Source organism: Chrysemys picta, chromosome 20 (assembly GCF_011386835.1).
Source record: "Chrysemys picta bellii isolate R12L10 chromosome 20, ASM1138683v2, whole genome shotgun sequence".
NCBI classification, from domain to species: domain Eukaryota; kingdom Metazoa; phylum Chordata; order Testudines; family Emydidae; genus Chrysemys; species Chrysemys picta.
In genome coordinates this window covers 25,037,582-25,063,617 of record NC_088810.1, presented here as the reverse complement: position 1 = coordinate 25,063,617, position 26,036 = coordinate 25,037,582, and the positions used below count along the sequence as shown (strand labels likewise).

The following is a 26,036-nucleotide window of genomic DNA, read 5'->3' as shown; positions in this document are numbered from 1 at the left end:
AGCTGCTTTTGCTCTTGGCTCTGTGACCGATTCCTTGGGTGACCTTGTGCCATATACATCTCCTCGGGGAGGGGGGAACTCGTCTCTGCCTCAGTTTCCCCTCTGTAAAACAGTGATAATGATCCTCTCCCAAGATTGGGCTGCTGTGGCTTGTAAGGCTCTTAGTGATCCGCAAGTGAGCAGGGAACTGACAGCAGTTTAGCATCAATTGCTGCAGCTTTGACAGGCCCCAGGGGATGGTCACAGCTTTGTGACAGATGGTTACAGGCTTGGCCCCGCTTCAGCAGCTTTGCGTTTACAATGCACTCATCCTCGTGGTATGAGGTATGCTCTGTGCAAAACTACTGTGGAGTTAGGAGGCGCTGAAGAAGGGCTCCCCCTGTCCCAGGGACACCGTGTTTGTCTCTCACCCAGGGCTGGATTAAGCTTTTGTGGGGCTACCGCCAAATTTATGTGTGGGCCCCCCATGGAGGCAATGGAGCATGGCACGGGGGGAGGGTGTCAGTCCCCAGAGCAAGGGGACAGCCAGGGGCAATAAAGAGGAAGAATCCCATGCACTGCTACAGACTAGGGACCAAGTGGCTAGGCAGCAGTTCTGCAGAAAAGGACCTAGGGGTTAGAGTGGACGAGAAGTTGGATAAGAGTCGACAGTGTGCTCTTGTTGCCAAGAAGGCTAACAGCATTTTGGGCTGTATAAGTAGGAGAATTGCCAGCAGATCGAGGGACGTGATCATTCCCCTCTACGCGACATTGGTGAGGCATCATCTGAAGTACTGGGTCCAGTTTTGGGCCCCACACTACAAGAAGGATGTGGAAAAATTGGAAAGAGTCCAGCGGAGGGCAACAAAAATGATTAGGGGGCTGGAGCACATGACTTATGAGGAGAGGCTGAGGGAACTGGGATTGTTTAGTCTGCAGAAGAGAAGAATGAGGGGGGATTTGATAGCTGCTTTCAACTACCTGAAAGGGGGTTCCAAAGAGGATGGATCTCGGCTGTTCTCAGTGGTACCAGATGACAGAACACGGAGCAATGGTCTCAAGTTGCAGTGGGGGGTGTCCAGGTTGGATATTAGGAAACACTATTTCGCTAGGAGGGTGATGAAGCCCTGGAATGGGTTCCCTAGGGAGGTGGTGCAATCTCCTTCCTCAGAGGTTTTTAAGGCCCGGCTTGACAAAGCCCTGGCTGGGATGATTTAGTTGGGGATTGGTCCTGCTTTGAGCAGGGGGTTGGACTAGATACCTCCCGAGGTCCCTTCCCACCCTGAGATTCTCTGATTCTATGACTATGGCATGGCAGGGGCAGCCCCGCTCCGCCCAGCCCAGTGCGAGGGCACTATTTACAAACCGACAGCTGCCAGATACACAATGGCCTGCCCGTCCCTGTGCTGCCAGCGTGCTCCTTCCCCTTGGGAGTGGGCCCAGGCTGCGCCACACAGCCCCCTGCCCAACACCGGAACCCCCCCCCCCGATTCCCTAGGGCCAACCCCACCCCCGCGGACCCGCTATGCCTCTTCTGCAGCTTTTCCTGCAGGGCATAGTCTCCCTGTCTCTCTCTCTCTCCCTGCCACATCTCGAATCCACCTGAAAACCTCTCTCTCGTCCCTAGCCGATACCTCTTAACTTCGCAGTCCTTCAGCCGCTGCTCTGCTGTGCACACTGCTCCAGGGACCGAGGGTTACAAGAGAGGCCGTACTGCCTGAAGCCGTCACACTGAAAAGCGCCACCAGAAAACTGCAAACATGAACCAGGAGGAACTAAACCCTAACATGCATCGGCAACGGGGGCTCGTCCCTTGTGACAACAAAAGGCAGAGTGAGTGCTGGATTTGCCACCCTGAGCCCTGGTCTTCGCTGGAGAGGCAGCCTGGCCCCCCTCAGAGCGCGTGTGCGGGGAAAGTAAGTCAGCTGCGGCTGAACGGGAGTGAAGCAGGCCCCGAATCGGGGCCCAGGGCTTCCTGGGGATGTTGTTGTTAGAGAGGGGAGATTGCAGGGTTGATAGCGGGTCTCCCCTCCCCGGGCATGGCAGGCCCTGGGCTGAGAGGTGAGACAACCCTCCTGCCTGCTCTTGTCTTCCCAGCTTTTGTTAATGGAGAGAGGGGCGCTTGCATCACAAGCTGTGCTGTTCTTGTCTCTGCCTTTCCCATCATTTGCGGGGCCTCTGGGGCTGCAGCGGCCTGGGGCAGACTTTCACCTGGGGAAAAACCCTAGAATAAGCTGCAGTTTGACCACGTTCTCTCTGGATCTAGTCTCCTGGGATGTGCGTGTCAAGAGCTCCTGCGTCTGCCTCTCTAGCCAGCAGCACATCTGAGTCCCCATCCTGTTCTTAGCGAGGAGGGTGGTGTGGGCCTGTTCAGACACTGCATGTTTTCAGAAGGTCGTGATGCTTGGATCCAAACCCACCCAGCAGCGCGCAGCCTGCGTTCCAGAGTGCATGTTGCCATGGAAAGAAAACAGGGGTGGGGGAGCAGCACACGCAAAGCACGAGGATGGAAAATCTCTGCTCTCTGTAATTTGGGAGAATCCAAGCAGGAATTCTGTTCCCCCTCCCTCTTTGGAGTCCCTGTTAATTAGGACTCGGTTTAGTCCCTCGCCGCAGTGGATCGAGCCGAGCCGCTGGCATTGGCTTGCCTGGCTGAGAGCAGCAGGAAGGGCTAGGGCTGGAGGGAGCCCACCTGGGCATGGCTCATCGCGTTGTTATGGCGGCAATGGAAACAAAGAGTAAACACGGCTGACGCTGCACTCAGCGAGCCTCGGTGCGGCAGAGGGCTTGGCTGTGGTTCAGGAACGACCTTCCTGGCCAGCTGCGTGAATTCACCAGGGAGCTCCTTGTGTCCCATGGGCCCCAGTCAGATACGGACACAGGCAGGCCTGGAGAGTCACAGCTCTCGCCCCGCCAGGGTCCAGCCCCACTGCCACTTCACCCCAGCAGGGCAGAGGGAGGGTACCAGGATGGCAGAGCAGGATTCGGGAGATCTGACAGGTTCCACAGACAGCGAGGTGCAGAGACGGTGCAGGGCGTGATGCTGTGGGAGTGGATGGGACACTGGAGTGAGGACCCTGCTCTCTCCCTCAGGGGGCTGGGGACTCCAATCTATTGGGGCAACAACAGGAAATCAGACCAGTCACTTGTCTTAACTGTCTGTAAACCGACCCTCTCCCACACTGCCTCCAGATTCTGTGTCCTGCAAACCTCTGCCATCCCCAAATGCACTGACCGTCCGGAGCCTCACCGGAAAGGACCCGTGTCATTGCAGGCAGCTCAGCGAGGATGCCCAGCCACCCCCAGCTAGAGAATGGCATATCCTCATTGGCCACCACCAGAAACTGGGCCCCAGGGCACATGGATCAAAGGCAGGGCCGGCGCAACCCATTAGGAGACCTAGGCGGTCGCCTAGGGTGCTACAATTCGGGGGGCGGTGACCGTGGCAGCATTTTGGAGTGGGACCTGGCGCTGCCCTGGTCCTGTGGGATGCCAGCTGGGTGCCCTGACCAATGGTGCCTCCCAATTCCCTGATCTGTGGGTCCCCGCCTGCCCCCCTCTGCCTTTCCCTGCTAGCAGAGTTCAAAGGTGAAGGTTCTTCCAAGATGACCTCGTTGTTTTGTTCTGGAGCTTAGGTCGGGTCCTGAGAGCTCATTTATGCAGCGGTTGGGTGGCCTGGCTTTGTTGCCTCACCTCCAGCGCGGGCTGAGAACAACCTGTCTTGAGACTTAGGAAGGGGACCCCCCCGCCCCGCCACCATGGCAGACTCTCAAATGTGTGTATGGAGTTAAATCCCCTGTGTATCTGGCAGGCCCTGGGGCATGTGGGGGTGACCCCCTGTCTCTGGCAGGCCCTGTGGGATGGGTGGGGGGGGGGTGACTCCCTGTCTCTGGAAGGCCCCGGGGGATGTGGGGGTGACCTTCCAGGCTCTGGAGCTGCCCCTGTCACACACATCCCCTTTTCTCCCCTTCAGTCTCTGTCATCTGCTCAGGGGGCCCCTGGTTTCTGCTGCCTTCCCTGGAGCATGACCCCTCTCCCCCCGAACCCAATGGAGCCATTTCCCCCACCTAGCTGCTTGACACCCTCTTTCCCATGGCCTTGCCAACTGCCCTGGACCTTTCCTGCGCCAACATTCCCTCAGCCTCTGGAAAGCGCTGGTGCCCAGAACCTCCCCAAGCCCAGGAAGGAGAGTTCCTCAGGGCGGAGGGCAGGTTGTCCCATTTTCAGCTGGGGCGGGTCGGCAGGATGGTTGGTGTCAATTGTTGTCTGGGTGATGGTGTATCATGGGCCGCATGCTGCACACTCCTGTCAGGAAACCTCTCCCAGGGGGGCTTGTGCAACATGCTGCGCTCAGCTTTCCAGCCCACAGTGGCTTGGAGCTGGAAGAGCGCGTCCATCCTTTGTTCCAAGTTCCCATCCTCCTCCTGGGGGCTGACGCTGGGGCAGGCTACGTGCGTGTCTCCTGCACGCGTGGGCGCACAAACGTACACCAGGGCCGGCTCCAGGGTTTGGGCCGCCCCAAGCACCTGCTTGCCAAGCTGGTGCCTGGAGCCGCCCTGGGAAGAGCGCGTCCATCCTTTGTTCCAAGTTCCCATCCTCCTCCTGGGGGCTGACGCTGGGGCAGGGTACGTGTGTGTCTCGCGCACAAATGTGCCCCAGGGCTGGCTCTAGACTGACTGACCTCCCCATGACCCTGCAGCTGCCAGCAGGATCTGAAGTCAGGGCATCAGGTTTAATTTTGGTGAGTGAGGAGTTGGGCCTGGGGAAGGTGGCCGGTAGCAGCCGTCTGGTCCAGCTGTCTCACGAAGGCAGGGCTGCCTGGCTAATCAGGGCTCTGGCGAGGCCGGGCCACTGGAAAGTGAGTCACTGACAGCCACGTGGATGCTGGCTGGGAGTCGCCTCCTCTGCCGTCTGGGGCCATTACGTTCCTGCACTGATTTACCTGGCGGCGCGGTACCGGCCCACGAGCCCAGCTGTCTGTCTGCCGGCCTAACGGTGACTAATAGCCCGTCTGCCTCCAGCCCCTTCCCAGGCAGGCCAGGGCACCGTCTGGCAGCAGCTACCCCCGGGCAGGGAGAGCCCTGCCAGTGCTCAGTGGTGTGCCTCTCTGCGGTCTGAACCCCGGCCTCCATCAGAGGCAAGATAACCCTGAGTCTCCGTGCTAAAGCCCAGCGTGCTCCAGGGCACGGCAGCCCCCGGGTGCTGCAAGCAGAGACCCAGCACACCCCGGGGTGCGGCAGCCCCCAGCAGAGACCCAGCACACCCCGGGGTGCGGCAGCCCCCAGCAGAGACCCAGCACACCCCGGGGTGCGGCAGCCCCCAGCAGAGACCCAGCACACCCCGGGGTGCGGCAGCCCCCAGCAGAGACCCAGCACACCCCCGGGTGCTGCAAGCAGAGACCCAGCACACCCCGGGGTGCGGCAGCCCCCAGCAGAGACCCAGCACACCCCAGGGTGCGGCAGCCCCCAGCAGAGACCCAGCACACCCCAGGGTGCGGCAGCCCCCAGCAGAGACCCAGCACACCCCGGGGTGCAGCAACCCCCAGCAGAGACCCAGCACACCCCCGGGTGCAGCAACCCCCAGCAGAGACCCAGCACACCCCAGGGTGCAGCAGCCCCCAGCAGAGACCCAGCACACCCCGGGGTGCAGCAGCCCCCAGCAGAGACCCAGCACACCCCGGGGTGCAGCAGCCCCCGGGGGCCCCCAGCAGAGACCCAGCACACCCTGGGGTGCAGCAGCCCCCAGCAGAGACCCAGCACACCCCAGGGTGCAGCAGCCCCCGGGGGCCCCCAGCTGAGACCCAGCGCAACCTGCCCCGTGCCGCTGCGCGCTGCTGACAGCCGAGGGCTGGGCTCCCCGCGGCGTGGGAGGGGACGAGGCCTGCGAGCCAGCTGGCCTGGCGGCGGCTCAAACCTCCGAAGCCGGGCTGCGTGCTCCGGGTCCCCGCGAGGAGCGCCCCTGATTGACGGCTCTTTGTTTCCGCCCGCCATCCCCCGCCCCCGAGCAGCAGCGCTCGGGGCTCCGGCGCTTCCCCCGGGCTTCCCCCGCGCGCAGGGGCTGGGGAGCAGCATGGAGACGGGGGCGCTCCGCGGGCTGCTCGCGCTGCTCGTCCTCGGCGCGGCCAGCGCCGCCCGGCAGGAGCTGCAAGGTAAGCCGTGCCCCTGGGGGCTGCCCGGTGCTGCCCCGCGCCCGGGCTCTCCTGCCCCTGCCCCCGCCCCGGCCGGCTGCAGCCCGAGGGCGGCAGAGGGATCCCCGAGTGTGTGTCGGCTTCAGCCTGCCGGGCGCTGCGCCCTGGGTAAGGGAGAGACCGCCCCGAAGATGTAGCAGCGGGAAGCCTCAGCCGCCCTTCTCCTGGGGGACCTGCCTGCCCGGGCTGGGGCCGTGTGGAGCCTGGCGCTGCAGGATGGTGCCAAGGATGCTGCAGTGAATGGATGGGGTGCGGGGTTGTGAGGAGCTGCAAGGGCTGGGGATGCCGGAGTTGGGGGCCAGCGCAAGGTGGGGGCAGGATGGACTTTCTGGGAGCTGCAGGCTGGGGAAGTTGGAAATCCTGGGTATAGGGGGATGGGGTCACGGAGGTGTCTGGGAGCCGTGGGGCCCTGGGAACTGGTTGGGATTTGGGGAGCGGAGCGACTGGGAGAGGGCAGATACCGGTAACATGTTGCCCCGCACCCCTGCCCAGCCTCTCTTCTGTATCCCCTTCCTGTGAGCCAAGGAGTGGAGGAGCCTGGGATTCACATGCCCCAGCGTCCCAGCCAGTGGCTTCCAACTCTGCAGCAGCAGGAACTGGCAAGGGCTCCTGGAACCCTCCTTCCCCAGCCGGGGCAGCCCGTCTGCGCTCAGCTCCGCGCATCAGGCTGGTGGGGACCAGCATGCCGGCTGGAACCTGGGAGCTGGATTCCTGACCTCCCTGGGAGGTCTGGCGCTAGGGACTGTGGACAGCTACAAGTGTCTGGGTCTCTGTGCTGCAGTACAGAAGGACATTCTTCCCCCCCAAGCCTGGAAACCACAGAGCAGCCTGCAGTGTGGTGGTGCTGGAGGGAGTGGGGGGTCCATCCAGGACGGGGTGTTGCCCACAGCGCTCTGCAGGGACTAGTGGTGGTGAACCAGACCAAAGGCTGTGTATAAACCTATCAATCTAAATATTCAGCCGGTAGCTGAGAGCTGGTTCCAGACCTGAAGCTCCATCCAGCACACTGGTGGGTGCAACCAAGTGCTAGCAAAGGGGCTGGTTCCGGAGCAGCCCATGGTCAGAGTTCAGAGGTGCTGTCAGGATCGGGATTATTCAGGGGTGCTCATTGGCCAGGAGGAACCCATAGGTCAAAAGTCAGAGGTGCTGACTGGCTGGAGCTAGCCTGGGGTCAGAGTTCAGAGGTGCTCAAAGGGTCAAGGTGCTAGATGTCTAGGATACAGCCTGAGGTCAGAGTTCAAAGGGCTGGGTCACGGTTCATTCTGGCTTTAATCAGATTCACGTCAGAAAGGAGGCCCCTCTGTTGGTGACCCGGAGTGCCAGCCTGAGCCGGCTGGGACATTCAGGGAGCTTCCTGTCAGGGCTGGATTTGAGGGGCTGCTGGTTGAGCTCACCTACCGCGGGGAAATTCATCGGGGGCACAAGCCACACCCTGCTGCCCCGGATTCCCTTGCAGAAGGAGCAGGCGGCATCTCCGGGCGCATTGGGGTATCTGTGTGCCCCACGCACACTATGTCAGTGTTAAAGATTCTGTGGGGTTTTCCAGGGTGCTGCTGGTGTAGGACGGCTGCCAGGTCCTACCCCAGAGGTAGCTGAAACAGCTGAGGGATCCCAGTATTCAGCATCCAGGACTTCCCATCTCCAGCGTGCTTTTCAGACCTGAACTGGTGACCCTCCTAGCTCCGGTGGGTGGGGGGCAAGGATCACTCTCCCCCCTTTCACAGGTGAGGGGGCTGCAGTGGAGAGGTGGAGTGAGAGAGACCGTAGCAGGGACCGGATCTGAAATCTGGAGCACCAGGCTCCCGGTCACTCTGGAGCACGCTGTTCAGAGTCTGGTGGATGGAAGGGGGGTGGGCAGCCGCTGCGGTTTTCACAGGGGCAGGTCCTATGGCCACTGAACCTTTAGTCCAGATGAGTGCATGGCTGGTGGAGACATGCCAGGCAGTAGGACCAGCAGCGGTAACCCCCCTCCCCCCTGCCAGCATCTCTGTGGCTTGGCCTCCCTGCTGCCTGTTTGTGAGGGGCTCCCAGGACCGGACCCGGCTGTTTCCAGAGGTGGCAGAGACGTGGCTGGGCTGGGCCAGGACAGCGCTGAACGGTGTTAGGATGGCCACAGCCACCAGCCCATCTGCTTGCGATGCCGGAGCGCCACCTTGTGGGGAGTGCTCCTCCGCTCTGCCAAGCCTGCACCTTTCCATGGGGCTGCCACCGCCCGGGCTTGGTCTCCCTGTGGGCAATGCTCCCCCGCGAGAGGCCTGTGGGCTCCGCTCCCAGGAGAGGTTTCTCCCTCCTCGGGCTGGGTGCTGCTGGGTTCAGTTCCAGGCCCCTGGGGCTCTATAGTAATTTCTCCTGCACTGATGCAAGGGAAGAAGAGTGACGTGGGCAGGGAAGATGAGGGGGGATCCTGGGGGCTCCGACGAGCTGGAGAGGAGGCCCTGATCCTGGCTCAGGCAGAATGGAAAGGATGCCAGCCCCCCAAGGCAGGAACTGCAGCCTCTGAGCTCTGCTCTGCCAGACAGTCACTGCCCTGGAGGTAGAGTGGGTTTGCTCTGTTTGCATCTGTCCATCTCTGGGGTCCTTCGCTGCCCTCTTTGACCGGCCATGCCCCTTGCAGGGGAAGCTTTGCAAAGTCTCCCCAAGCGTTGTGCTCCCTTGCCCGGGGGTGGCGGGCAGGTCCTGGGTTAGGCTCTCTGCAGGTACCTCTGGCTGTCGGTGCAATTGCCTGTTCTCTCCTCCCTGCAGTCCTAGACCTGCTGACGGTGACCGAGGCCCGGCACATGGCCAGTGTAGCAGACAAGATCAGGACACAGCTACTGGCAGTCGATGACATTTACCTCCTCTCCACCTTCCGCCTGCCCCCCAAGCAGGGCGGGTTGCTCTTCGGCCTGTACTCCAAAAAGGACAACACCAGGTGGCTGGAGGCCTCCGTCATTGGGAAAATCAACAAAGGTAAGGGGGGTGCTGAGCCAGGGACGGGGGTGCCCGTCGGGAGATGGGAGGCCTCTGGGCTTGTGCCTGCCTCAGGCCCTGGAAGAGAAGTGGACAGGTGAGGTGTATGGGGGCAGTTCACGCAGGGAGCTGGCAATACAGGCGTCCCAGCCAGGAGAGTGGTCCCAGCAAGGCAGGGCGGGCTCTGCGGGGAGGGGAAACTCTGACGGTTGCATCAGTGGACCTGGCCGTTGAGGCGGGCCGTCTGCTGGGTAGGGTACATTGGCTGGCGTGGGCGTGCCCGGCACAGCATGCCCATCCCCTGGGGGTCCCCACCCTGTGGAGAAACCCTCACGGCCGGTCCTTTGCTCGGCAGTGCTGGTACGCTACATGCGGGAAGATGGCAAGGTGCACTCCGTCAACCTGCAGCACGCCAGCGTGGCGGACGGGCGGAGCCACACGGTGATCGTGCGGCTGAGCGGCCTGCGTGGGGACACCCTGGCCGTGGAGCTCTATGTGGACTGCAAGCAGGTGGACTCCAGCGTGGGGCTGCCCGAGGTGATGATCCTGCCCCAGGCCGAGGTGGAGTCGGTCGAGGTGCGCACAGGGCAGAAGGCCTATCAGAAGATGCAGGTGAGCAAAAGGGGGTGCAGGCTGGGAACTGCGGGGCTGCAGGAGCCCAGTGCTGCAGGCGGCCGTGTCCCACTCTGACCCACGGGTACCGAGACCATGGCAGTGGGATCCCAGAGGCTGAGCCATTTTCTCTTTGTGGATCAGGGGTTCGTGGAGTCAATGAAGCTGATTTTAGGAGGGTCCATGAGCCGAGTTGGGGCCCTGAGCGAATGTCCCTTCCAAGGGGATGAATCCATCCAGAACGCAGGTAACTTCAGGGGGCACCGCAGGGGCGCACGTGTCCCGCACACACGTATGTCATACAACCAACACGGGCACCGCAGGGGCACACATGGGCCGGACACACGTATGTCATACACCCCACATGAGCACCGCACAGACACACATGGGCCGGACACACATATATCATACATCCAACACAGGCACTGCACAGACATACACACACGTTACATACTGAACAAGGGCTCCATACCGGCACATACGGGGGGTCCAGGTACACCTACATGTGTGTGTCACATACTGAACAGGGGGCAACTGCAGGGACATGGACAGAATTCGAGTCATGTGTGTTACACATGGAAAGCAGGTGACCCAGATGTGTGTGGCACGTAGGAAACACAGGTGGCCACAAAGCTCACACACACACAGGTTGCTGAGAGAGTCCGTCAGGCAAAGCACAACTGGGTGGTGCCACTTCCTTCTCCTCCAGCACCTGACACCACCAGGGCAGGCTCTCCCCAGCAGCCTCCTCCTGGAGGGCGCAAGGCCTCGAGCCACCTGGAAGCTTTCCCAGGGGGCTCTGAGGCATTCATCATCTCTGCAGCCTGGCTTCCATCTGGCCAGCGGCTACCCCTGCTGGTGACCTGCCAGGAATGGCTGGCCCAGTGGCAGCTGCAGCAGCCCTGAGCCGTGGTCTCCTGCCCCAGGAAGGCAGGTGATGCGCTAGCTGGACTAACTTCTCCTCCTGTCTCTTCCCTTGCAGTGACCGGGGTGCTGAACTCCATCCTGGGTGAGTTGCTGGCTGCTCGTCACCCTCCCACCCTCTGGGGTCTGGGGAGCCGCTTGTGGGCAGCTGGAGGCCTCAGGGATGCTGGGTGGGGAAGGGGAATCGTGCAGCTGTCTAATGACCTCACCTTTTTCCCAGCCACACTTTGGTGCAAACACTGCCAGAGCCACCAATGCAATGAGTTTGGGGGTCTCAGCCTGCTCCCTTGTCCACAGCATAAGGCCACTGAACAGGAGTGTCATTCTGTGCTCAGAAGACCTAGGGTTGGGATATGAGGGGCACTAGCAGGGCTGTGTGGGATGGGACTCAGCCCTCGTCTGGGTTGCTTGGCCCTGGCCCTGTCTGTCTCGGCAGGTCTGGTGACCAGGGGAAGAACCAGGAGCCCAGGGTTGACTCGGGGTTTGTCCCTGGCGGGCTCGGCTCCTACTGGCCACTAGGTGGTGGCGTCTGCCCTTCCCCGTGAGCTCAGGGCGGCAGTGGGCAGAGCGGTCCCCAGCCAGCGGCCCCCAGAGTCTTTGCCCTGGACCCTGACCTTGTCCTTTGTGTGTGGGCAGGTGAGCAGGCCAAGGCCCTGGTCACTCAGCTGACCCTCTTCAACCGGATCCTGGGGGAGCTGCGAGAGGACATCCGCGACCAGGTGAGCCAGCTTCGGGGGCCGGTGCTCCCGGTTCCAGGGCGGCCCCCTTGCTGTGGCAGGATCAGCACTGTCACGGAGTCCCCGGGCGATGCTCTGGAACTGCTCCCTACGAAGCCAGGCAGGACTCTGGGGAAGTCTCCTCTCTGTGAGCAGAGTGTCTTCAGGGCAAGGAGCTCACACGGCTTCACCTTCCTGGGTCTGCCCTTGGAGCATTCAGCATCCTCTGCCCCTCCGTGCGCTTCCCACAGCGAGTCCGCCCCGGCGGGGTCCTGGGGCAGCCAGAGGGTCCTGCATCCCCAACTCCGCAGTCAGACGTGACTCTCAGCCAGCCAGTAACACTGAGGTTTATTAGATGACAGGAACACGGTCTAAAACAGAGCTTGTAGGTACAGCGAACGGGACCCCTCTGCCGGGTCCATTCGGAGGCCCAGCGAGACAGACCCCCATCTGCCCTCCCTTCCAGTCCCCAGCCAGCTCCAAACTGAAACTCCCTCCAGCCCCTCCTCTCTGGGCTTTGTCCCTTTCCCGGGCCAGGAGGTCATCTGATTCCTTTGTTCTCCAGCACCTTCAGCTATCTCCTTGCAGGGGGGGAGGGCCCCAGCCATTAGTTGCCAGGAGACAGTGTGTCGGCCATTTATTTTACACTGGCCATTTGCTCTGCAACAATTACACCCCTTATCCCACCACCTAGAGACTTAAGAAGTGCATAGGGGAAACTGAGGCACCCCTACAGTATTCAGAGGAAACATTAAGAACAGTCCCACTTTGTCACAAGCACAGTCTGGATGTGGCCATTAGCCCGACTCTTGCCCTGGGCCCGCGCGTTGGCAGGAGGCTGGTGGTTGGGTGCTGGGGTGGAGTCTAGGGCGGTACAGGTGGGGTCACCGAATGTAACTACAGCTGGGAGCCAGGGGACTTCCCATTGTTTCACCTGCCCCCACACTTCCCAGATTGGTTCCCGTGGCCCCACCCCCACCCCCACTGACCCACCTGGCCCCTTCCCCTCTCTCTGTGGCGTGAAGAAGGTTCTTGTGTCCTTAACTGGGCCCTGTAGTGACATTTGGGGGCGCAGCATCTCCCCCGCTTGCTGCCCGGTGCGGGGACCGTCTGGCCTGCAGACCGTGCCCTGCCTGGCACCCAGTCCCTGGCTCTGAAATCCTCCATTCGGCTGCCTTGCAGGTGAAGGAGATGTCTCTGATCCGGAACACCATCATGGAGTGCCAGGTCTGCGGTGAGTGCCTGGGCCCTGGGGGAGCTGGCGCCCGCCTCGGGGGTCCCCTTCCCTGTGCTGGGCCGGCCAGCTGACCTGCGCTCCCCTCCCCTCCCCGGCTCTGTCTGCAGGGTTCCATGAGCACCGCTCTCGCTGCAGCCCCAGCCCCTGCTTCAGTGGCGTCGACTGTATGGAGACGTACGAGTACCCCGGGTACCGCTGCGGGCCCTGCCCGCCCGGCTTCGAGGGCAACGGCACTCACTGTGCTGACATCAATGAGGTGAGAGCGACACCCCCCCCGCCACGCCCCTGGGGCCAGCGTCTCCACTGAGCGCCCCCCCCCCGCCACGCCCCTGGGGCCAGCATCTCCACTGAGCGCCCCCCCGCCGCGCCCCTGGGGCCAGCGTCTCCACTGAGCGCCCCCCCCGCCACGCCCCTGGGGCCAGCATCTCCATGGAGCCCCCCATCGCACCTCTGGGGCCTGTGTCTCCGCGGAGCCCCCCCCTGCACCCCTGGGGCCTGCGTCTCCACTGAGTGCCCCCCCCGCCGCGCCCCTGGGGCCAGCATCTCCATGGAGCCCCCCATCGCACCTCTGGGGCCTGTGTCTCCGCGGAGCCCCCCCCTGCACCCCTGGGGCCTGCGTCTCCACTGAGTGCCCCCCCCCGCCGCGCCCCTGGGGCCAGCATCTCTGCACGGCTAGCAGCTGGAGCTCACGAGGGCCCAGGAGACACCACCCCGTCCTTCTCCAGCACACAATGGGGCTCCATTACCTTCTGGCTCCAGGCTAAGGGAAGCACCTCTGTGCCCCTGCTGCCCATTAGTCCCAGCATCCCCCAGGGCCTGCCTGCAGGCTGTGCCCTCTAGGGAGGGTGCCAGGACCCCACAGCTCATCACCAGCCCTCGCCAGATGGGAGCTGATCCTGCAGATTCCCGGCTCTCACAGCAGGAGAGTCTCAGCTTTCGGTGAAAACAGAATTTCTAGCCATGGTGTCTGCGGGAAGCACTGGGGAAAGTCACCCAAATGATCCCCTCTCCCCATGGGCCTCCTGCCAGGGGGCCAAGGAACGGACCCAAAGGGAGCCTTGGCCTTGCTCCTGGTTCTAGGGACCTGGCTCATCACTCGGGACCATCTCTCTGTCTCACAGTGCGGTTATACAGACCCCTGCTTCCCGGGCTCCAAGTGCATTAACACCGCGCCTGGCTTCCGCTGCGAGCCCTGCCCTCGCGGGTACAAGGGGAACCTCATCTCTGGCGTGGGCGCAGACTATGCCAAGGCCAGCAAGCAGGTGAGTGCAGCACCTCCACGGCCCTGCTGCCGGCAGCTCTGTGCAGCTGGGAGCCTCTGGAGAGCACAGGAGGCGGGTGAGGCTGGGAGCGGGTTCCTCGAACAGGCTCTGTGCCCAGCCTGTGGCAATGGGTGCTGTGGGGATACGTAGCCTTTGGGGGGGGGTGTCTGGGGAGACGCTGGGCCCAGGGGCGCGTGATGCTGCTGCAGGACAGTACGAGGCAACAGGCTGAGTGATGGTCTCCACGTGCTGGGCCTGGTCTCCCCCCAGCAATTCCAGAGGGGCGCCTGCAGGGAACACTCAGCTGGGGAGGGGCAGATTCCCTCTGGGCAGCGGGTATTGCAGTGTAACTGGGGGGCGTTATGCTGTCGATGGGCCCTGGGCTGGGCCCAGCCCAGGAACCCCTTGTCCCTGCGCGCTCAGAAGCACCCATAGGAGCCGCAGGCAGGGAGAAGCCAATGAGTGCCTGAGTTTGAGGCCCATGGGTGCAGGGTGAGGCCTATAGCTACGTGCCCTGGGACCCCTGAGAGCAGGGAGGGTTGAGGGCCTGCAAAAGCCAGGCAGGGCGTGGGGTCCCTGTGGTGTCGGGGTGGAGGGGGTCCCCGTGCGTGCCAAGGATGGCGCTGGGTTGCTGTGGTGCCAGGAATGGAGTGGGGTCCCTGTGGTGCTGGGGGGGGTGTCCCCGTGGTGCTGGGGGAGCGGGGGTTCCCCGTGGTGCTGGGGGTGTCCCCGTGGTGCGTATCTATGCTAGGGAAGGCACAGGGTCCCTAGGGGCCCGTGCCACGGAGTGACCGTCTCTCTGGGCTGCTGCAGGTTTGTACAGATATTGACGAATGTAACGATGGCAACAATGGCGGCTGCGACCCGAACTCCATCTGCACCAACACGGTGGTGAGTAGCACCTGCCCCCTCGCCTGCACCGAGCGGCCTGAGCCGGGGCTGCCTGGACGCGTCTCACCTGCTCCGCCCCGTCTCCCTGCAGGGCTCCTACAGGTGCGGGCCGTGCAAGGCTGGGTTCCTGGGGAACCAGACGCTGGGCTGCGTCCCACAGAAATCCTGCAGCAGCCCCACTCACAACCCCTGCGACATCAATGGCTACTGCATGTTCGAGCGGAACGGCGCCGTCTCCTGTGCGGTGAGCGCGGGGGGGGGGGGGGGGTTGGCAGAGCCGGGGCAGGGCCCAGTGAGTGCGGGGGGTGGGGGCAGAGCCAGGGCAGGGCCCAGGGAGCGCTGGGGGTTGGGGGGCAGAGCCGGGGCAGGGCCCAGGGAGTGCGGGGTGGGAGTGGGGTGGGCAGAGCTGGGTCAGGGCCCAGGGAGCGCTGGAGGTCGGGGGGGGGGCAGAGCTGGGTCAGGGCCCAGGGAGCGCTGGAGGTGGGGGGGGGGGCAGAGCTGGGTCAGGGCCCAGTGAGCGCTGGAGGTGGGGGGGTGGGCAGAGCCGGGTCAGGGCCCAGTGAGCGCTGGAGGTGGGGGGGGAGGCAGAGCTGGGTCAGGGCCCAGGGAGCGCTGGGGGTGTGTGTGGGGGGGCAGAGCTGGGTCAGGGCCCAGGGAGCGCTGGGGGTGTGTGTGGGGGGGCAGAGCTGGGTCAGGGCCCAGGGAGCACTGGGGCTGTGGGGGGGGGCAGAGCTGGGTCAGGGCCCAGGGAGCGCTGGGGGTGTGTGGGGGGGGCAGAGCTGGGTCAGGGCCCAGGGAGCGCTGGGGGTGTGTGGGGGGGCAGAGCATGGGCAGGGCCAAGTGAGTGCGGGGGTGGGGGGTGGCCAGAGCCGGGACAGGGCCCAGTGAGTGTGGGGGGTGGCGGGGACAGACACGGCTGGCTGCTCCCTGTGGGCCTCTTTCCCCCATGACGGCTCCCACTTTTCCCACCTCTCCCTCCAGTGCAATGTGGGCTGGGCCGGGAACGGGAACGTGTGTGGACGGGACACGGACATCGATGGCTACCCGGACGAGCCACTGCCCTGCATCGACAATGACAAGCACTGCCAGCAGGTGGGGGGCTGGAACCAGGGGGGCTGGTGTGGGGGACCCAGCCCCGGGGCGAGAGCGGCTGGTGTGGGGGACCCAGCCCCGGGGCAAGGAGGGTCGGGGGACCCAGCCCTGGGGTCTGGAGGCTGGCTGTGGGACCCTGCCTCTGGGAGGGGTGCAGTAGGGAGAGCAATGGGGGTTCCCAGTTCCAGGCTGGTTGAAGGGGGGAGCTGCCCCAGCTCTAACGCGGGTTCCCCACTCCAGGACAACTGCCGGCTGACGCCCAACTCCGGGCAGGAGGACGCTGACAATGACGGCGTCGGAGACCAGTGTGACGATGACGCGGACGGGGACGGCATCAAGAATGTGGAGGTGCCGTGGTGCTGCGCCCTGGGCTCTGTCCCTGGCACTTGGGCTGAGGGAGGCAGGCGCCGGGCAAGACCCCTGCCATGGCGCCCAAGGAGCGGGGCTTTCTGCTTGTGGTGGGCTCTCAGCTGAGAGCCCCACTGATGGCACCTATGACGGTGTCCCCCGGCATGGTGGGGGCAGGATCTGTCCTTCACCTCCCTCCCCGGCTGGGATGTGGGTCTCTCCCCATTCCCCCTCCCAGTGACGGGGGTCTCTCCCCATTCCCCCATTGCAGTGATGGAGTCTCTTCCCATTTTCACCCCCACCCCGGCTGTGAGGGGGGGGTCTCTCTCCCTGTCCCCCGGCTGGGATGGGGGCCTCTCCATGCCCCCCCACAGCGGAGATGAGGGGGGTCTCTCCCCATCTCCCCAGTGATGGGGGTTTCTCTCTCTCGCACAGGACAACTGCCGACTCTTCCCCAATAAGGACCAGCAGAACTCAGACACCGACTCCTTCGGGGACGCCTGTGACAACTGCCCCAACGTACCCAACAATGACCAGCGGGACACGGACAGCAATGGTGAGGGGGATGCCTGCGACAACGACATCGACGGGGATGGTGAGTGAGGGGAGCTGGGGGCTGGGGTTGGGGTCTGGGCCATCAGGAGGCCTGGGGGCTGGGTCGGGAGGGGGCTGGGGGCTGGGCTGGGCGGGGGGTTGGGCTGACAGGAGGCCTGGGGGCTGGGCTGGAAGGGGGTTGGGCCAGGAAGGGGCTGGGGGCTGGCCTGGGAGGGGGTTGGGCTGGCAAGAGGTCTGGGGGCTGGGCCGGGAGTGGGGTTGGGGGCTGGAGGCCTGGGGGCTGGGCTGGGAGGGTGTTGGTGCCAGGAAGGGGCTGGGGGCGGGGCTGGGAGGGGGTTGGGCTAGCTGGAGGCCTGGGGGCTGGGCTAGGGGGAGCAGGGCCGGCGGGAGGCCTGGGGGCTGTGCCGGGAGTGGGGTTGGGGGCTGGAGGCCTGGGGGTGGCCCGGGGGCTATGTGGGGCAGGGGCTCGTGTGCCCATTCACACACACACACTGCTGTCCTTCAACAGGGATCCCCAATGTTCTCGATAACTGCCCCAAGGTGCCCAACCCGCTGCAGACGGACCGGGATGAGGATGGCGTCGGGGATGCCTGCGACAGCTGCCCTGAAATGAGCAACCCCACTCAGGTATGGGGCCGGGCGGCACTGACCCTGCCATGCTCGCCCCCGGCTGCCGGGCCACAGGCTACGTCGACTGCTGCTCCGAGCTAGAGGGCACCATGGACTGTCTAGTCTGGTCTCCCACAGAACCGGCAGGGCTGGGGCTGGGAGTCCCCATTACAAATTCACAGGGGTGAGCTGCCTGGCCCTCGTACAGAACCTCGAGGGAAGAGCCACGGTTCTCTGCCAAGCCCGCCACTCGGGCTTTCCCGCGAGTGAGCTTTGCAGTCCCTGGCTCTGAGACTGCGCTGTCGGGCTGCAGCCCCCACCCCTGGTTCTCTCCACGGGCTCCCAAGGGTGAGTCCAGCCGAGCTCACACTCCTGCTTAGAGGCTTTTTCTCCTGGAGGGGGCAGCACACCCAGCAAGTAGTGCAGCCTCGTCAGAGCAAGCCAGCGTTTATTAATCACCTGGAATCCAGCACTGGCCAGCGCAGGTCAGCATGGGGAAGCCAGGCTGCAGACACAGCCAGAGCTGGGCGAGGAAACTACCCCGATACCCCAGGCTCTTCTGGGATCCATTCTGGGGCTCCCCGGCCCCGTCCTCGGTAGCAGCCTTAACAGAGACCCCTCACATCTCATGCCCTGGTGCTGTGTCCCCCTCTTCCCCTGCCTCGGCTGCAGGGCTTCACAGCTACTGTCCCAGTAGGTTGCTGAGGCTTCTGTTCTCTCCATTCATACGTGGACAGTCCTTGGTAGTTCATTCACACCCGCCTAGGGCCTGCACATGCGCCTCCAGCACCCGGCTTCTATTCTTTGTCCCACTGAGTGCGCAAACTGAATCACCGTATAGTGTTCAATAAAATGTTACCAAAAATTTACACATTTTCTTCCCCTCCCTACTACTGGGATACCTGGGAGCCCCCTCTCCCCCAGTAGGTGGGGGTGCCTGGGGCTGGGAGCCCCCTCTCCCCCAGTAGCTGGGGGTGCCTGGGGCTGGGAGCCCCCTCTCTCCCAGTAGGTGGGGGTGCCTGGGGCTGGGAGCCCCCTCTCCCCCAGTAGCTGGGGGTGCCTGGGGCTGGGAGCCCCCTCTCCCCCAGTAGCTGGGGGTGCCTGGGGCTGGGAGCCCCCTCTCCCCCAGTAGCTGGGGTGCCATTGGGGTGCCTGGGGCAGGGAGCTCCCTCTCCCCCAGTAGCTGGGGTGCCATTGGGATCCCATTGGGGTGGCTGGGGCAGGGAGCCCCCTCTCCCCAGTAGCTGGGGTCCCATTGGGGTGGCTGGGGCAGGGGGCCCCCTCTCCCCCAGTAGCTGGGGTGCCCCTCACTGTCCCTCGGAGGTTCCTTGCTGAACTAGGGCTCTGGTCTCTTTCAGACAGATGTGGACAGCGACCTGGTGGGAGACGTCTGTGACACCAATGAGGACAGGTGGGTGCCCGTGTCCCTGCCCTGCCCAGCAGAGATTGGCTGGAGGGGGCAGCTATTGGCTTTCCTGTCTCTGTCCCTCCCTGGAAGCTCTGTGCTCCCACAGGAGGAAGCGCGGGTCCCTGCGGGGCAGCAGGGCTCTCTAGGGGGCAGTGGGAGTCCCTCAGGAGTTGGGATGATGAGAGCCTAGGTGGAGATGGGGGTGGCAGGGGCCCTGGGGGGAATCCCTTGGGGAAATTTGGGGTCCCGGGGGGAGGTGAGCATCGCTGGGGGGGCACAAGGGGCTTAGAGGAGGTCATGGGGGGTCTCTGGGGATCCATGGGTCCCTGTGTTGTGCCCCACATGCACTCATCCCGCTCTCCGTCCGCTCAGCGATGGGGACGGGCATCAGGACACCAAGGACAACTGTGCCGAGATCCCCAACAGCTCCCAGCTGGACTCGGACAACGACGGGCTGGGGGATGAGTGTGACAACGACGACGACAACGACGGCATCCCCGATTACATGGCCCCCGGCCCCGACAACTGCCGCCTCATCCCCAACCCCAACCAGAAGGACTCGGATGGTGAGCGGCCCGGCCTGGCGGGGAGCAGGGAGCAGCACGGCTCAGGCCTGGGTGACTTGAAGGAGCCAGCTGTCCCTGCAATGCAGACATGTGGGCTGCTGCCATACAGACTGTACCACTTTGGCCCGGGAAACGGGCCCTGCTGGGACAGGCATTTCCTGGCCACTGGAACCGTGTCTGCCGAAGGCTCTGCTGGCATGGAACGGTCACCCAGAGTCAGCCCCCAACTGGCAGCTACAGCACCGAGTGCCAGGCTGGTCAGAAGCTCTGTTGCTCCCAGGCCCTAGAGCCCGTGAGCTGGAGGCTGAGCCCCCACTGCTCTGTCCTGCGTCCTCCCCTGGCGCCGTGTGCTCTGCCCCGCGCCCTGCCCTCCCCTCCCCTGGCGCCGTGCGCTCTGCCCCGCGCCCTCCCCTTCCCTCCCCTGGCACTGTGCGCTCTCTGCCCCACGCCTTCCCCCTGCTTTGTACATGTGGGTCCCTGCCCATGGCCGTTCCCGTGACCAGCCGTGTGCTGTGTGCTCAGGGAACGGTGTGGGCGACGTCTGTGAGGAGGATTTCGACAATGACACTGTGGTGGACCAGCTGGACGTGTGTCCGGAGAGCGCCGAGGTGACACTGACCGACTTCCGGGCCTACCAGACCGTCATCCTCGACCCCGAAGGGGATGCCCAGATCGACCCCAACTGGGTGGTTCTCAATCAGGTACAGCTGCGCCAGGTGCCCCCTCGTGGGGCAGGGGGTACGTGGCCTGTGTGAGCTGCATGGGGGGAGACCCAGCCCCATCTCCTGTTCCCCAGCTGGTGCCCGGGGCACACAGTGCTGGGGAGAGTGAAAGCAGGGAACAGCATGGGGAGCTCCTCCCTGCAAACAGAAGGGACCATGGCTGGGGCAGTGTGTGGGGCCGGAGAAGTGCTGGCCCTGGGGCAGGGCGCTCAGAGCTGTACTTACAGAGACTGAAAGTCACATCCAAATTCTCTTTCCAGGGCATGGAGATTGTACAGACCATGAACAGTGACCCAGGCCTGGCAGTAGGTAGGTGGGTTTTCCTGGCCTTTGCCCAATGTTCCTGTGCTGCTGCTGGTCTCTACAGCAAGTTACACCTCCCCACCTCCCCCTCCTCCTTCCCCTTTTCCCTCATTAGCTGAGATTTAAGGTCCAGGCTCCCCACTCCCCCCACGAGCGTGACCTCTGGGTCCCGGTGCCGGAGACAGGAGATGAAGGCTGGGAGGCAGCAGGCTGCTGGGGTGATGCTGGACAAGGCCTTGTCTCGCCATGGCCAGTCCCCCAGCTGGAGCACTGAGGTCCCTTCCCCTCTTGACCAGGTAGCCCAGGTGTGGTTGTCGCTTGCTAACTCTCCCCCCTGCCCTTGTGCACAGGCTACACGGCCTTCAATGGGGTCGATTTCGAGGGCACCTTTCACGTTAACACCATCACGGATGACGACTACGCCGGCTTCATCTTCAGCTACCAGGACAGCGCCAGTTTCTACGTGGTGATGTGGAAGCAGACAGAGCAGACATACTGGCAGGCGACGCCCTTCCGGGCGGTGGCCGAGCCAGGTCTACAGCTCAAGGTCAGTGCTGGGCAGCTGGGGAGCTGCATGGGAACCCCCGGGCCTGGACACAGCATCAGGCAGCCAGCTGAGTCCCTGCCCCACTGTGGGCACCCTAGTCCCCATCCTCTACCCTTGGGATCCCTCTCCACTAACTCTCCTGCCCGCTTCCCACAGGCCGTGAAGTCCAAGAACGGCCCCGGGGAGCACCTGCGCAATGCCCTGTGGCACACAGGCCACACCCCAGACCAGGTCCGGCTCCTCTGGAAAGACCCCCGCAACGTGGGCTGGAAAGACAAGACCTCCTATCGATGGCAGCTCACACACAGGCCCCAGGTGGGCTACATCAGGTGAGGAGGGGCAGGCCCAGAGCCCGGCAGTATGAGTGGGGCGGACACGGAGAGTACACACCCCACTGGGGATAGTGCGGCTGGCGGGGGTGTCCCAGCACCCCACGGGTATGGTAGAGCTCTGTGGGTTTGGTGGGGCCCCCAGTGGATATAGTGGGGCTGGCAAGGGGACCCCAGCACCCGTGGGTTTCATGGAGCCCCAGTGGTGATAGTGAGGTTGGCGGGGGGACCCCAGAGCCTTCTGGGTTTGGTGGGGCTCCAGTGGGGATAGTGGAAATAACAGGGGGACTCCAGAGTCCTGCAGGTTTGGTGGGCCCCAGTGGGACTGGTGGGGGGACCCCAGAGCCCTGTGGGTTTGGTGGAGCCCCAGTGGGTATATGGGGGCTGGCAGGGGGTGTCCCAGCACCCCATGGGTCTGGTGAGGCCCTAGTGGGTATAGTGGGGCTAGCGGGGGGGGGTGTCCTAGCACCCCGTTGGTTTGGTGGGCCCCCAGTGGATATAGTGGGTCTGGCAGGGGGACCCCAGCACCCGTGGTTTTCATGGGGCCTCAGTGGGGATATGGGGCTGTTGGGGGGACCCCAGAGCCCTGTGGGTTTGATGGGGCCCTCAGTGGATATAATGGGGCTGACAGGGGGACCCCAGAGCCCATTCTCAGGGCAGGGGGCCCCACTGGAAGCTGGGCTCAGGAGGATGGCCATGCAAGGCAGTTTCCTTTTTAACCAGGCCACCGCGCTGGTTGGCAGCTCCTGGGGGGTGGGTGGGGGACGTGTTTGTGCAGCTCAGCGCCTGGGAACCAGCCCCCACAGCCCAGCGCTGACTCCATTCACAAGCTGGGCCTCAGCGGCCATTGTCCCTGTCGCCATAGCAACCCAATCCCTGCTCGGAATGCTCCAGCCCAGCAAAGGCCTTTCACATGCAAACAGGCCGAACAATGGGGCCCGGAGAGGCCAGGTGCTGGGGCCTGAGAATGTCCCTTCCTGAGCCCTGGGGGGCAGCCTGGGAGCTGGCTGTCCCCCAAAGGGTGCCCCCCCATACATGGCCCCCCAGGTCTCGATGGCCAGCGCCCCCACCCCGTGGCACTATGCTCACTGGGCCCGGCCCATCTCTCCCCAGGGTGCGGCTCTATGAGGGACCCCGTCTGGTGGCCGACTCTGGGGTGATCATCGACACCACCATGCGGGGCGGGCGGCTGGGCGTCTTCTGCTTTTCCCAGGAGAACATTATCTGGTCCAATCTGCAGTATCGATGCAATGGTGAGCATGGCGGGGTGGAGGATAAACCTGCGTCCTCAGGGGCACGCTGGCTCCAGGATTCAGCCCCGAAGCCTGTCTGCCCTGCTGTGTGACCTGCCCGGGCAGGGACGGTTTGGGTGGGGGTGGGATCCCCCCACACCTGGGCTGCACAAGAGGTTGTGCCAGGCAGCACCCATGCAGCCGTGGTGTCAAGAACTCGACAAGGCTCTTCTCAACATAGAGCGTTCGGATTTTATTGATGTTCTGCCAGGGCCGGGGGGCTTGGACTCCGCGCCCCTCCACTGGGGCTGCCCAGGGCACCGGTGCAGGTGCTGATCTCTGTGGCGTGGGGAGCCACAGCCCGCTTAGGGATCACTGGGGCAGCAGTGAGCGAATGCCCTTTACAGTCAGATCAGAGCCAGCGCCCCCGAGAAGAGAAGGTCTGTGTCCCATTCCCCTGAGCCAGCTGGTTCCCCCCAGCCTGCATCAGACCTGGTGCCCCCTAGAGGGGAAAGCCCCTGTGTCCCACTCCCCACCTCTCTGAGGGAGGCATGAGCCCATAGGGTCAGGGTGTAGGAGCCGCTATGGGGCAAAGTGCCCAGTGATCCCTGTTTCCAGGTGCCCCCTGCATTTGCCTTCATCCTGTCTCTCTCCTACCTGGCAGACACGATCCCAGGAGACTTTGAGCCTTTCCGCCGATTCCTGCTGGAGGGCCGTGAGTGAGCCAGCCTCCTTCCCCAGCCACACCCAGGACCTCTCCAAGTGCGTCACCAAGGGACTTCTTGTGGCCTCCACAGCCTCCTCCTTGAGCTGGGCCTCGGCCTCTCCCTGCCTGTGGCCCACAGGCCTCCACGCTGTCCAGACCCGGGTACTGGAACCCATTGGACCTTGCGTTGCAGCTAACTGGTACTAAAGTGCCTGCCCAGCCCAGCTGGGCCTGTCTTCCCCTCAGCAGGATAACCAAAGCACACACCCTTGCCAGGACCCAGCCTCATGGGGCTCTGTAGCTGGGCATTGAGCAAAGGACCGCAAGGCAACTGGTGTGTCTGCCGGTGGATTGGGGCCATCAGGCGAGCTTCTCCAGTTGGTACTGCTAGTGCCCAAAGCACCTGCCCCTCAGCCCTGGCGCTCCTTCTCCTGCTGGAACCTTCACCCTGAGTCTGGCCATAAAGTTCTGATTGTTTTCTACCCTGTGCACCTTGTTTCTGGGTGGGGTGGGGGGGCAGGGTGAGGAGAAAGAGGGCAGATCGACCCCAGCACTTGGAGCTGCTTGCCTTGTAGATCCCTGTATCCCCTGGGTTCACAGGGGCCCTGTTTCCCATTGGAAGCTTGTCCAGGGCTGGTGGGAATGCTGGGGTCTCTCTGGGATGCTGCTGGCTGCAGAGAGGAACCCAGACTACGTCCTCTTTGCTGACATGCACTTCCAGTCTTACTGCGGTTTCTAGCCTGTACTGGCAGGGCACTGCTGGGAGGAAGCTCGCAGCATTGAGGTCTCAGCTAGGCACTGAGAGGGCACTGCTGTTGGGAAGCGTGTGGTGCCTGGGTCCTCAGCCGGGCACTGACCGCACACTGTTGGGAGGAAGTTTGCAGCACCGGGAATCGTGACAGGCCACTGCTGGAAGAAGCTCACACGCATGGTAAGTCAGCCCTGGCAGGAGGGGTAACTAATCCCTTGCCAAGGAACCTGTTCCAGGACGGGGCGCTCATCTCCTTGCTGAGTGGCTCAAATCCCTTCTGACTCCGGCCGGGACGAGTGCAATGCCTCTGAAAAATAGTCATGCCAATTACAGCTCTCCCAACCTTAGAACGAAAGGGACCGGCTCCTCCCCGCAGGGCTGGGGAGCAGCGAGCAAGGCCGGGCAGGAGGGGGCGGCTCTGGAGCCTTGGGTGCGGAGGAGCCCAAGGAGGCAGGAGGCCGGGACGAGTGCAATATTGGTTGGTGATAGAACAACACTGCACAGCATCCCGTCCCTCCTGCTGCCCTGGAAGGAGATGGCAGCCGCAGCCCTTCACCCGAGCGACATCTCACCTCCGCTGGGCTCATCCTCTCGGGCTCCCCCTGCTCCAGGGGGCAGCGCCTGGCTCCACGGCTTCTCCTGGCCCCGGGGTTGAGGCTGGGCCCCAGCTAAGAGCTCTGGGAAAGTTCAGGAATTACTGATCCCCCCAGCACAGGCCCAGGGCTGTTGGAGGATCCAGGCGGGCCAGAACCACCCCAGCCAGGGGGGAGACCTGCCTGGAGCCAGTGGGTCCCGGTGCAGCTAGATTCCGCAGCCCCGTCCGGACCCACTGGGTCCCTGCACTCCAACGCACCCTGGCTCTGTGGGAATTCAGTTAAATAATCAGAGTTACTGTTGCCATGGAGACAAGTGCCCCAGCAACAGGGCTGAATGCAGGTCACATTGAGCAGCTGAGCCCGCAGCCTCCCCTCCCCCTGGAGCAGCCCAGCCCCGAGCCCAGGTCCCCAGGGAAAGGACCCCCCTTACCTGCCTCGCGCCCCCAGCCAGGCAGAGGAGCAGGGGGACCCAGCTCTCCTGTGCCGGCCCCGGGCTGCTCTCTGCGCCCATCCCGGCTCCGGCCACCTGCCTGGGCCGGGTCCTGCCTCCTTCCCCTCCAAACTCTGCCGCAGGGAGTGCGAGGAGCGCCCAGCCCCGGGCTCCGGCCCCAGCCGCAGCAACAATGGAAATGCCAAGTCGCCTGAGTTCACTGAGGCATGGAGAGTCCCCTCTTAAAAGGGCAACGCGCTCCCACCGGCCTGGGACTGAACCGACCCACTGGGGATAGCCCAGCCTGGCAGTGTGCCCTGCCCAGGCCAGCTTTCAACAGTGCCAGCCAGGGGGCTTCCAGCCCTTGTTGGGGGGGGGGTGCAAGGGACTGTGGTACAGTCAGCTGGTTATGCCCCCACTTCACACCCCATGCACAGGAGATGGGGCTGAGGGCCTGCTGGAGGCATTCAGTGCCACCTCCTAGTCACCAGGGGCTGCCATGTCCCTGTCCGGTCTAGGCAGCAGGGTGTACAGGTGGGTGTCACCTGTACTGGAGAAGCGGCGGCTTGTCCCATTTTGAGCTCCTGCCAAACCACACTGATGGGGAGATGGAGCGGCTCATTGCCACCTGTAGTCAAGGTTGCCTCATGCTTCCCGCGATAAGACAATTTTCAATTGCTTGTAACTTGACCAAACTTAGGCTGTTTTGGCTGAAATTTCCCAGGCTGAGCATCTGCTTTCGGCTGAATTTTTCTGGAAATTTTCAGCCAAAACAGTTCAGTTATTTCTGAGAATGAGGTTATGGGGAAATCCATCATCCATGTTACAGATGTCTTACAACTGCTTCAGTGAGAAGCTCTAGTTCAGGGGTCGGCAGCCTTTCAGAAGTGGGGTGCCGAATCTTCATTTATTCACTCTGATTTAAGGTTTCATGTGCCAGTCATACATGTTAACGTTTTTAGAAGGTCTCTTTCTATAAGTCTATAATATAGAACTAAACTATTATTGTATGTAAAGTAAATAAGGTTTTTAAAATGTTCAAGAAACTTCATTTAAAATTAAATTAAAATGCAGAGCCCCCCAGA

General features: G+C 63.2%; 1 protein-coding gene and 1 long non-coding RNA gene across 3 annotated transcripts; one reads left to right on the top strand and one right to left on the bottom strand.

The window, feature by feature from the left end:
• The first annotated feature begins 1,790 nt into the window (after window positions 1-1,790).
• THBS3 (thrombospondin 3) lies at window positions 1,791-23,656 on the top strand. 2 transcript variants are annotated; one of them, XM_042846279.2, is made up of 23 exons: window positions 1,791-1,812; window positions 8,909-9,115; window positions 9,471-9,727; window positions 9,872-9,974; window positions 10,710-10,736; window positions 11,288-11,370; window positions 12,550-12,601; window positions 12,712-12,860; window positions 13,726-13,866; window positions 14,680-14,757; window positions 14,849-15,001; window positions 15,739-15,849; window positions 16,090-16,197; window positions 16,633-16,792; window positions 17,261-17,379; window positions 18,720-18,772; window positions 19,142-19,335; window positions 19,858-20,036; window positions 20,318-20,366; window positions 20,711-20,907; window positions 21,064-21,236; window positions 22,350-22,489; window positions 23,133-23,656. In XM_042846279.2, exons 2-23 carry the CDS (start codon window positions 8,944-8,946, stop codon window positions 23,189-23,191), a joined length of 2,757 nt encoding a protein of 918 aa, XP_042702213.2. In that variant the 5' UTR covers window positions 1,791-1,812; window positions 8,909-8,943; the 3' UTR covers window positions 23,192-23,656. The 2 variants fall into 2 exon arrangements, with proteins under 2 accessions (XP_042702213.2, XP_005280729.2); XM_005280672.4 differs by lacking the exon at window positions 1,791-1,812 and adding an exon at window positions 5,840-6,127.
• LOC135976789 (uncharacterized) lies at window positions 22,701-25,140 on the bottom strand. Its single transcript, XR_010594078.1, has 2 exons — window positions 24,952-25,140; window positions 22,701-24,232 (listed from the first exon to the last, which is right to left on the bottom strand). It is a non-coding gene; the product is annotated as an uncharacterized LOC135976789 (long non-coding RNA).
• Between the last annotated feature and the right edge of the window lie 896 nt (window positions 25,141-26,036).